The sequence below is a fragment of the Indicator indicator genome, chromosome 31 (assembly GCF_027791375.1).
Source record: "Indicator indicator isolate 239-I01 chromosome 31, UM_Iind_1.1, whole genome shotgun sequence".
NCBI lineage: Eukaryota > Metazoa > Chordata > Aves > Piciformes > Indicatoridae > Indicator > Indicator indicator.
The window spans coordinates 6,603,552-6,615,654 of record NC_072040.1 but is presented as its reverse complement, the minus strand read 5'-3'; the positions used below and the strand labels follow the sequence as shown (position 1 = coordinate 6,615,654).

The 12,103-nt window shown below is 39.2% G+C and overlaps 1 protein-coding gene across 1 annotated transcript in view; it reads left to right on the top strand.

Annotated features, from left to right (window-relative positions):
• SPIDR (scaffold protein involved in DNA repair) overlaps positions 1 to 12,103 on the top strand; it is a 183,566-nt gene that overhangs the window by 166,990 nt on the left and 4,473 nt on the right. Inside the window, exons 13-17 of the mRNA XM_054394612.1 lie at positions 2,251 to 2,394; positions 2,489 to 2,548; positions 6,296 to 6,494; positions 7,563 to 7,715; positions 11,734 to 11,827. Of these exons, the coding sequence (XP_054250587.1) occupies positions 2,251 to 2,394; positions 2,489 to 2,548; positions 6,296 to 6,494; positions 7,563 to 7,715; positions 11,734 to 11,827 (650 nt within the window). The remainder of the gene's footprint in view (positions 1 to 2,250; positions 2,395 to 2,488; positions 2,549 to 6,295; positions 6,495 to 7,562; positions 7,716 to 11,733; positions 11,828 to 12,103) is intronic.

Genomic DNA, 12,103 nt, shown 5'->3' with positions numbered 1-12,103 from the left:
GCTCCCGAGTTTTGTTTTACTGTTTCTGGCAACCTCCTGGGCTAACCTGAAGCTCTCTGGATCAGCAGCATCTCTCCAAAATGATATAATTAACCTCTTCTTAATCCTCTAGAGCTAGAATGGTAGGGTCTCCAGACAAATTATTCCTCTTCTCTTCTTGCTGGGGGAAAGAGATATTAGCAGAGAGCCATCTGAGAAATCCAGACACAAGGATGTTAACTCTTTTTAATTTGGAAGCACTTTTCAGCCTTAGATTTGAAAGCACTTTTCTGAAGTTTAACTTCTGTGAAGTCAGACTGACTGCTGGAATCAGTTCTCTTACTAGTTAGGATGACTTTGACTGGTACTTGTCTCATGTGAAAACAGCCAAAAGATGAACACAAAAATAATCTACTAAGAAGTAATGAATGTTCCTGTGATTTTAGGTGGTGGGGAGGTATTAAAATGGATTTAAAGTATGTTGCTATATATTTGCAAGCCTAAAATTGCATCCTTAGTTTTTTTTCTTGAGCTTTTGTATTTGAAAAGGAGTTCTGTCATGTCAAGGGTAATTTTGGTAAAATCAAAAATCATTTGAGAAGCTTCTGGGTAGGCAAGTGCCTGTGCTGTCCTGTTGTTCCTGTATAGGGGGAGAAGTTTGTGGTATTAAAAATTGTGTAAGAGCTTAGAGGAGTCAATCAGGATGTAAGTTCTAGAAAAGGAAGAAAAAAAAAAAACACTGGAAATAAGCAAGTTTCAAACCCAGGGAACAGTAAAGGTCATTTCTGAGGTCTGAGAATCTTCTATCCAGGGTGTAGAGTATTCTCTGCATTGTGCAGGGAGTTATGATGAAGAATTAAAAGTTCAAACCTTGGTTATATATGAAACCAAGACTGACACTGGCTGAAACAGCTATTGTCTCCTTGATCTTCCTGTCATCTAGACATTTCAGAAGCCCCAGAGGGAATGGATTGTTTTGTGGATTAAAGCACTGTGGACAACAGAATGGGAATATCCACGGACAGAGCAAAGCTCTTCAGTGTTATTCAGTGCTGTTATGACTCTCATTTGTTCCTCATTTTTTCTGCTTTATTAGCAATCTAAAAATGAAGGAAACTTGCCATAATCATGTCATTTACACCTCTGTCCTGGGCCTGACAGAGTAATTCCATTCCATGGGGGATCACAACTCACTTTCTGTTGCTGCAGGTTCTTGGCTGAGTGGAGTTTTATCAGTTGAGATACATTTTTCTTGATACAAAGAATTTAGTTTTGTGCACAATTTTATGGGAGCAATTTTTCTACATAGGTACATAAGCAATGCTGCCAGCACGCTGATGAAATTGTTGGGAAGAGTTCTATGGGACTGACTTCCTCAGACCCAGCTGTAGATTCAAATACCTTCTTCAGTGCTGTCAGAGGCAAACAATTTGAGTGTCAACTTATTTTGCTTATTTTTTCCTTGTGCAGATTGGTTTTTTTAATGGGTGGGAAGCAGTCTGTAATAGATTCATGTTTCTTTTACTAAATGAAATGCTTTATTAACAGCAAACGTCGCCAGAAGAATATTTTACCATGTCCACAATAAAAATTATTTTCTAGCATTGTCTGTGTATTTTCTGAGAAGCCTTTTGAGCTTGGGACCTCTTTAAGTGGTGATTGATAAAGCTGTTACATCATGGTACTTTTTAAGGGGAAAAGGAAAAATCTGGCTTAACACAAAGAGAGCAGTGCTCATAGCTGTTGTGTTCCTGTTCTTCATTATCTCCTTGTGCTCTCTTGCATTTAATTTGGCAGCTTCAAAAATTCAGCAGCTGTTTACTATCACAAAAACCCACCCACATGCAAAAGTCCCCAAATCTCAGAAAATTTAAGCATGTTAAAACAAACAAACAAACAAAACCCCCAACCAAGGAGGGCACTCCTATCATGTAATAAGAAAATGCAAAGCCAACAAGCAGCACCTTGAAATAGTCACAGTGCTTGCCAAGTGTGCCAAGTCATGAGATGTTTTTGTGATGAGGATCAATATCAGATTGTGGAAAGAATAATAGACACAAGCTGATTTCACTTATAACTTGTGAATGTTGGTTTATTAACTCAGCTTCTGCTTCAGAGTCGTTGGTTCTAACCATATCATTTTGTTTCCCCATCCCTCTTAAAATGTAAATCATGTGGTTTGTTTTGGCTTTGATTATAAAACCCAAGTGGCCTGATGAAAGTGCCTTTTTTTTTTTCAAGGTCACATTTCTTTTCCTTACTTTTTAATAGATGACAACCAATCTTCCTCCTCCCAGCTTCTGTTATATCCTTACTGCTCAGTCTGGTGAAATGCATGTGGAAGTGGATGAGGAAGAACAGATTTCTAATTTGTACCAGCCACCAGCTGTTTGTGGTCTAAAAGACATTCTTCAGGTAATCTGCTTTACAAGTCAGATAACAAATATTTTGTACCACTGGATTTCTGGAATCATGTCTGTCTCATTCCCTGGTTTTGTATTGTTTTCAGATCCGTGGTTGTAATGAATGTTGGAGCTTTTGGGCACGAGTGCTGTACCTCAAGCTGCAGGTAATATTTCCCCTCAGGATAAAATCAACATGATGTCTTCTGTGAGGAAGCCAGCATTTAACTTGTTCAGGGGAAAACCCAAAACCCTCCTGCATTGTCTTCAAGAGTTGTATGAGATGAGATATCACCAAGTCTGGGTAAAATGAGCTGCCTCTCTAGTTTCAATACAATCCAGACTAGGAAGTGAATTATTTTTGAATAGACTTCTGTCAAACCAGAGATAATACTGCTAAGGGGGCTTGCAGGAATTTAGTTGAGACTCAATTTATAGCTAAATGATATCCTTAGATAAATAGCAAAAAGTTCCCAGTCAGTTGAGTGTCTGGGGATAGAATTTAAGAGATGATGGTTATATAAAAATGGTTATGCTCTTTGCATGCAAGTTTGTGGACTTTTTGTTGACTTCAGTAGAAACCCCTCAGGCAAATTTGGCTTTTATTGGTCCAGTTAGTGGAAAGGAGGAACTCTTAGGTAAATGCATCTGCCATCTATGCTGTACTGGAAAGCTTATAATTATGTTTTATTTATTTGTTTCTGATTTACGCTGCAATTTTCTTTCAAAATGTTGCTGATTCCTTCAGTAGTTTAAGGAATTTTTTTGTTGCTGATTTATTTATTTTTTCCTGGCAACTGGATCCTCACTGCAGCAAATGCTGAATTCTGGTGGAGAAAAATTTGCAGTTGTCCATCAGCCTCACAAGAAACAAAGTGGAAATCAAAGCATATGAACCAAAGACAAAGAAATTCCAGAACAGCCAACAAAATAGCTGGAGATGCTTCCCACCAGAGTGAGACATAAATTTAATTTAGGTCTTGCCCTTTTGCTTCAAAAGCCAATGAATTATTATTTGATTTTTAGGCAGGGAGTACTTTTAACTCCTGAGATGATGAGGGATATCTCTGGGGTTTTCTCCAAACCAAGGGAGAATTTAACAGAGCATTTGCAAACATGAAATTAGGGCTAGCTTGATGGGATCTTTAGGGTGCTAGCAGAAAGATGGACACATATATGCATAAACTTCCATTTCCAAGAAAACTCTTCTATTAGAAAATAAAATAGAATTACAGGCTAGTGGTATCCTAGCCAAAGCCTTTTGTACTTAGGAATGTCTACATCTGAGAGGCTGTGGGTCATCAGTATTCCTGTGTAGAAAACATCGTCGCTGAATTAGAGAAAGGATGAGCATGCAGGAACAGATGTGAGTTTGAAAAATGGAAACTTGGCTAGCAGGAAATAAAAGCTCTATGATTTCTTCTTGCTGCTAGGAAGTTTATTTGCTGGATTTTTTTTTAGTGGCTAATCACTTACTGAGCTGTAAGCATGAAATTTTCATAAGTGAACAACGTGAGGGCTCATAAATTTTTTGAAGGAATGCTGGAAAAGCAATAGAAGGTATCCTTCTGCATAACTGCTGAATAACCACTCTAGGAATGTGAAGGGATTGACCTGCTGGTGGTGTAGTCCTTGCCTAACCCTCCCAGAAGAAGGTCATGAACAGCAGCTTGTTTACTGCAGCTGCCTTTGCCAGGAGGACATACCCTTCCCAGGCAAAATCATCAAGTGGTAGTCAGTGAGGAAGGGACTGTGATTTGGTTTATTTTGCAGATTCATGTTTATTAGACCATCTGCTAGGTGAGCTCACTCAAATGTATTTTTTAAAGGAGGATTTAGTCTGAGATTTATCTGAAGTATTCTGAGACACTTCATTTGTGTGAGGGAGGAATAGAAGCATGCTTTTTTTTTTACTCAGAATCTGAACTGTGGTACAGAAGGAATATGAGGAAATATATTCCATCTGTGGTTAAGGAGCTGTCCTTCCTTATAACTCATTCCTGCTGCTATTTGTCTGTTGTGTCCTCTCTGTTCAGAACAAATTGTCACACATAGCAAGATGATGATTTTATACTAACTTGTGATTTTTTGTTGGTATTGTTATTTACTTTCTGGATGCTTCTTCTGAAAGCCAGCTTTTAATGTGTTAGGAATTCTCATGGGACAGCTGTAAAAATTCTTTCTTTGAAGATGTCCTAGTGCTATCTACACAGAGGAGAAACTCAAATGTAGGTACTTACTAAGCAAAGAAACAACATCACTGCCATAGGCAGCATATATTGTATTAAGGCATAAATGTAATAACTGAGTTATGAATTATCCCTGTCATTATTCACACTTAATGCATTTGGTCTAAGAGCTGCTAGCATAAAGCAAAACCAAACCAATCAAACAAAAAATGTAATTCTAGTGTGGTTAACAGTTTAACAGGTTTGAATTCAGTCAAAGACGAAAAAAACCAAAACAGAACCTGAGTTCTTGTTGCATTACTTCATGCTAGAGACAGGGAACTTTGAGAAGAAAATACTTCTGTGCAATGTGTTTCTCCAATCTTTGTAGAATTTGTTTTTCATTTAAAAGTTTTAAGTATGAACTTCTAATTGGCAGGCTAATTAAAAACAGTAGCCAAAACTTTTTAAATTAAGAAAGGAATTTAATCTTAGTTAAATATTGGAATTATTAATCTATTAATTCTTACTATGAAGAGATTATAATCTTAACATTTACAAGTTGCTTGGGCTGCTAAATGTGACATTTGCTTTGAAGCCCATTTGAAGCATGGGAAAATTCATATAGGTATTGTAAAAGCTGTGTTATAAAAAAAAAAAAGAAGAAAAGCCTGAATCTTCAAATTGTAACCCATCTGAGTTTGCTAGAGACCCTGGAGTTAATCACTGGTGTGTATGTAATGTCTGTTTAAGTCTGTCTTGTTCCTCATCCCAGTGTGAAAAATACAAAGAGCACTACTGATTTGGTCAGAATTATTTCCAGACATGAAGGCTGAGATGAAATGTAGGCATTTTGCATGTGACATCAGGAGTTGTGATCTACCTTAATTTAGTCACACCATAGTGCTTTTATAGCTGTCTTAGGGAAAACACTTCCATTGTCATTACAGATTCCTGTGTCCTTTACTTTTGATTTATCTCTTTTTCTGTTTCTGTGCATCATTCACACAATTAGAGACATTTGTTCAACAGAAAGAAAAAACTCCAGCTCTGCAACTTGCAGCAGCTATTAGCCCCTTAAGGACTGGACAGGAGCTCTTAGCCAAGGACTGGTGCTCTTGGGAATCAGATAACAGTGCATGGAAAATTTGCTCACACAAATTATATTAGTAGTAGCATTATCCTTGATGGGTTTTTTAAAGGCAAAAAAAAGATATTTAACTCTTTGTTCCAATTGACTTCATCACCTTATCACTATTTTGCCTTTTACATCCAATGGTAATTTGTTTACATTCTACCACTTTCTATTCAATCTGTGGAAAATTTTCCTAGGCATCAGCCTAAAACTGCCACAGTGATACAAATATGTAATATTTTTAAAAGAAAATGTGTTCTACAATCCCTAGCATAGTCTAAGTGACTTATGATAAAGGGTGATAGTTGATTGGGGTAAAGCCAAGATTCCAGTGGGTCAGCCCCAGAAAGATATTTTAAGGTAGAGATGTTTCTGCCTGCAGTGAGGAATAATGACAAAAATATAAATAATAAAAGTATTTTATAATAAATATAATAAAAAAGCTTCAATTGATTTTCCAGTATGAGCCCTAAATGTAATAATTTCTGTCAGTTTTATTAGTGATTTAACCATGAGGGGGTCATTTTAGCCTTTCCTTCTACTGAAAATTAACAACTGCATTCCAATTTTTAATTTTGCTTGGTTTGTTTGTTTGTTTTTCCAAATCCTAGACAAAACTCAGTGTTCCTGTAAACCAAAGAGAGATGTGGTTGTTTGTGACTGACTGCACATTGCAAGATACAGTCCATGGCACCCCAAAAGTTGTTGCTGTGTCAGTTGCTGCATCCTGTGTTCTCAGGGCAGGAATCACAGAAGCCCTGGGTGCTGCCTCACGATTCATCTTCTTCAAGGATGCACTGTGGGGAAATGGTGAGCTGTACAGGGGGGTCTGAAGCAGCTGGGATCAAACTGAAACAGCATCTTAATCTCTGACACTGCAATACATGACTTACAGATGTTCATTGTCAGATGAAGATGAGACATGGCAAGTTTGGGAGGAAATTTGAAAGGGGTTGTAATTAGAGCTTTCCTATAAGGTTTCTTTTTTACAGTTTTCTCTTCATCTTCAACATAAAGGAGAATTTAGTGACCTTTGTGGATGTCCACCAATACTTCTGTCAGTCTTCCCTGTTGGCTGTTGAACCTCATGACCAGCATCAATCAAATTTGCTAGCTGACAGAAGACTCAAACACTCAGAGCTGGTCTTAGATGATCATTGTAGGTCCCTTCCAACTGTAACAGTCTCTTCTGTTAAGAAACTTGGTTTCATCTCTTTTGATATTCTTGCAGAAACCTGAATTTACAACCTTTGAAAGGAGTAGGAGGGTGAATTGAGACCCTAGACACAGAACTTGTACAAACTCTTCTCTACCATCTTAGCAATGAGCCTTCACCCAATAAAGATCATGTAAGGATGGTAGTTAACTTTACATTCATTGAGTTACTGAAGGTATGGTTCTGTATGGTGCCTGCATGGGTAGTTCATCTCTCACACCTTCAGTCACTTCCAAAATGGAAGTGGACTGGAAGCATCAACCTGTGTCCTGAAGCAAAACTCTCTGCTTTGGAGAATGAAGCATTGCATGCACCTGTCCTGTAATCTTTGAAACAAGGTAAGAGCACCCACAGTTGTGCCCAGGCTTCTTACCAAGGAGTAGACATTAAGGCTGGCTTTGCAGGGAGCGTGGAGTCAGGGTGGAATCAGACTCTTTTCTGCCATGTTCAGGTTTTTAAAGCACCTTTTTTCCCCAGGAGTGTAAGGGGAGCATGATGCATGTAGCACTGAAAGCAAAATATTTTGTCATTGAGAAAACCTGATGGAGTCTATCCATCTGTTGAGTAGCTGGCAGAGATCATTGTCTTTATTGGCCATGACAATTAACATGGTCACCTTTTTTCCTTGTTACTGTACTGAGCTGAAATGTCTTTGTTGGCAGGTAGGATTATTTGTGTTGAACGTACTGTTCTCCTGTTACAAAAGCCTCTTTTGTGCTCGGCTGCTGGTGCTGACCTCAGTGAGCTGCCTGGCCCTGTCAGACTCGATGAGCTGGATTCTACAACACAGGCTAACTCCATTTGTGCTCTAAGAGGTTTGTATGGCCTTTCCTGAAATGAAGGTGGTTAATTATTTGTGCTTACTTTAATCTTCTAGGTCTTCATATTGATTTCCTGCACAAACAGCATGGAGGGATAAAAAAGTACAGCACTGCTGTGGGTCATTAGGCTATTGAAGTTTTTAACTTCTTTGTGGGTTCTCTTTGCCTTGTGCTGGCCAAGATCTGCTCCCACTCACTCATTCCCCAGAATAAATGTTTGATTCACAATCTGTTTTATTATAGCCTTCCCTTCACTGTCTTCTTCCAGAAGCTGTCTGTTCACACCAGCCTTGTTGATGTTGGCAATAGTAAGGTATACTAATATTTTTCAGGCAGATGAATAAGATGTGTTAGCCAGATCCTGAATGCTAGGGGTTAGTGTCTGATTTCCCTGGAGCTTTGCTGCAATGGGACAATTTAATATTTCACCATAGCCATCGAGCGTAACTCGGCCAATATTTGTTCACCAGCCACTTTGGATCACTGCTTTGTCTAATATTTCAGTCCTACCACTAGCCATGCAGAAACATTTCTTACAATGTATTTTCTGTCGTTTCCTAATCATGCAGAAACATTTCCTACTGTGTATTTCTAATGCTTGGTCCAGTCAGCTCCTTAAGCCTCCCAGTTGTAGTGTGTCTATAGGGGAAAGTCCTTAAAAGCCCAATAACTCTTGGCTTTTAAAGACAATTCCCCTCATAGTTTAACTCTTGGGATTCCAGTAGCCCTTGTAGAAAATTCTTGATACTATTTTACAATTGCACCTTCAAGTTTTCACTGGAGCATCTGAAATTAGTTTTAAATAATAGCAAATAAGGGTTAACAATTAATATTTCCAGCTCTAATGTGATGCTCTGGGAAAAAAAAAAAAAACACAACAATTTGAAGCCACACAAAGGTGTTCTAAACATACTTCTCTCATGGCAGAGCCAGGAGGTAGCAATACCTCTGTGACAAGAGCTTGAACTCTTAACACTGCGGAATGAAACCCAAGCACAGCTAGAGGCCCTTCACTCAAAGCCTTTGTGTTGTGTACATCTCACACCTATATTGTTGAGTTACTTGAAAGATATTTCTGTCACTGGGTGTGAAATACCTTTTGGCTTTTTGTTTAACCTCTCCAAAGCTGAAAATTATCACTTCTTCACTCCTCATTTTATAAGTCTGAGAAGTGCCTGTTGTCTTTAGTCCCACTGACAGTGTACATAGTAGGATGAAGCAAACATTTCCGTCCTTTCTTTTTCCAGCAGAAAGAAAATACTCCTTTGTGATCTATTGTATAAACAACTACTTACTTTACACATGTGGGAGGTGTCACCCTTTCCCTCTTCTGTGCTACAGATGGAAGAATGACAAAAGGAGAAATTAATCCTACAGCCTTGTTTTGCTTAATCTGAAACTTGTCCAGCGTAGCTGTTCCCAGGACGTTCCCACACCTTGGTACCAGCATAGAACATAAAGTGCATAAAGTGTTAATGCTAAATATAGATCAGAACTTTTGTGTGTAACTAAAATTAGTTAATAGCACTTGAGACATGAATACAGTGTTTTGAAACTCAGTTTCCATCTTCCTACTGAAGAAGTGACACTAGCAGCATTACTCCTACTTTGTTGGAGGGAGGGTATGTATTTGATGGAGTAACCCATGAGGGAATATTTGTCATCTCCAGAAGTCACTCAGTGTCTCTGTCTCTTAACTCAGGGAGCTGTTCATCTGGTTTTCAGTGAGAAGCAGGATTACCTTGCTCATTCTTGGGTTTTGTGCCCTCCTTTCGCTTCCTGTACTTTTGGTCACCTACATATGCTGTTCCTGGCCCTGCTCTCACTTAACACTCACAAAGGCTGCAAAGGCTTTACCCCTTCTTGAAAGAGTGCTCCTCCCTGCTCCTCTGCAGTCACAGTCACAGCTGCACCACCTGGCTCTCAGCGATTCAGCAGGCTCAACCTTCCCTAGGAAAACTTCTTTGGAACCACTGAAAAATGCAGGTTGTCATTCAAGTCCATATCCACAGATACAGCAACTGGTCACAGTGTCAGAGCTTCCAGGAGTGCCAGGGCTAGAGGGGGACACAGACAATGCTGCTTGCCAGATCTTAGGTAGATGGGTTGGGTTTTGGAAGGTATATAAATAGAATGTTCCTTCCAACCTCTGAAGTTCCCCCAGTCCTGACTCATGCTCAAAGCTGAACCCTGAGCATCCTGGTCCAATTCTACAGCTTGTCCAGCCTCAAGAGCACAATGTTGCAGTGCCAGCAGAAGTTTGTCAGAAACCCTTGTTTCAGAGAGATGCAACCCTGCCAGCTCTGGAACGGAGTGTTGCTCTTCCACAAAGTGGAAACCTGTGGTTGCTTTCTATTGGAAAGTTTATTATTATTTTAGAGATGAGTCTGTGGTGTTCTCACCTGTGAGCTTCAGAGTTAATAGAGTTATTTTCTTGTAATTTTGCTTGGCAAAGTAATTTCCAATCTCTTTTTGCTGTATAGAAGCAGTCAGGATGACTTCAGTGTTGGCAGTTCATACAGAACTGCTTTTTCTCTTAACCACACTGAGGAGCAAATTCTAGTTAGTCCATACCACATATGTTGTGTTGGACTATTACTTGATTAATTATATTTGCCTAGTCTATGACTCACCACCAGTAACTGAATTTTGACATTAGATATTTTCGTACCCAACTCCCTTCCTCAGGGGTGGAGTTTTTCAGTTTCCCTCTGTGGTGGATTTGAGGGTTAGAAAGTACCTCCAAAGGTCTAACCCCCACTGCAGTAAGCAGGGGCATCCTCAATTAGATCAGGTTGCCCAGAACTCTATTGAGCCTCACCTTGAATATCTCCAGGGATGGGGCCCCAACCACCTCCCTGGGCAACCTGTTCCAGTGTTCTACCACCCTTATGGTAAAGAACTTGTTCCTCACATCCAATCTAAATCTACTCTTCTCTAGTTTGAAATCATTGCCCCTCATCCTGTCTGTTACAATGTGGAGCTGCAAGCCTTTCCTTATCTTCAGACTTGCTGTCCTTTTGAATTCCCCAAGAAAATGCCAGTTTTGTTTATGTGCAGCTCCTTCTTTCCTGTCAGTCCTTGTCCCAGGAGAACCAGGAAAGCAAGGGGTTAATGTCCTGTCTTACAGACCAGACAGTGTAAAAGCTTCCTATTCTCCCAGGATTTCTTTTATTGAATGTGGTATAAAACTGTGAGATTCTTGCTCAGTAGGAGCTGGAATTTTTAGTTTATGCTTCCATTGTACCAGCAAGGGTTTGTTTTAGTGTAATTTCATTCTTACAGGTGATCCACTTTGTGTGCTTCTAAGTACTTAGAAGCATTTTCTCCATAAATAATGCCCATAATTTCAGCATATGATTACTGTAAAACATAATACACTCTTTATTGGCTTCTCATAAAACTCTGAATGTATTCTGTCTTGCCAAAACTAGCAAGGCCCTTTTGTATTAGTCCAAAGGATCTTTGGCAATCCCTTCTTCTGCACACACTTAAATCTGTGGGCCAGATCTAATCTCTGTTAAATCAGTATAAATGAAGAATAACTCCATTGTTAATGGAATTTAACCTGCATCGTTGTTTTTGAAAGGGATTGAGTTTTCTCATTGGTTTGTGTTTCCTAAATACCAATATCAAGCTCTCTGAGACCTGATGATTTTTATGGCTGCTGATTGCCAAGGAAACATCAGAGGAGCAGAAAGAAAACAAAACAAAACAAAACAAAAATAAATCAGAAAACCAGTAAAACCCAAAGCAAAAGAACTGGACCAGTTTGGAAAGTTAATTATCAATTATCTACCTGACATTTTTTAGAATGTAACACACTTTGCCATGCTGTCATCCCTTGCTGGAGTTTTGAAGGAGAAAGGGAGTGAGATTGTTAAAAGAGCTGATGCCTGGCTGTGACAAGACTCATTCCTGAGCTGAGGGTCAAAAAAGGTCAAAGCTGCTGTGAAGCCAGGAGTGACTGTTTGCTGTCACTACTATTCTGTAAGAATTTCATCTTCTGCAGGTACTGTTGTTGGAGTTAATGAGAGCACTGCTTTCTCCTGGCCTACCTGTGACAGATGTGGCAATGGAAAGTTGGAATTGTGTCCCCAGGACAGGTAAGAGTCAGCATGCTCCAGAGCACTCCAGGTGTTCTGCAGATGTAGCTGTAACAGCAGTAGGTGATGCAATGATTCCTGCAGGCACAGGCTGCACTTTGTTCCTTCCTACAACTAAGACGTAGTATTTTTATTGCTGATGAACTGATAAAACCTGCAAGGTTAGATTAATTTATTAAGAAAGATACAAGTAGATATGCCATGGTTTGAATTTGCAGTTATCACTTTTTTTTTTTTTTTTTTGCTTCACAGTGTTTGCTTATAAAGATCTCACAG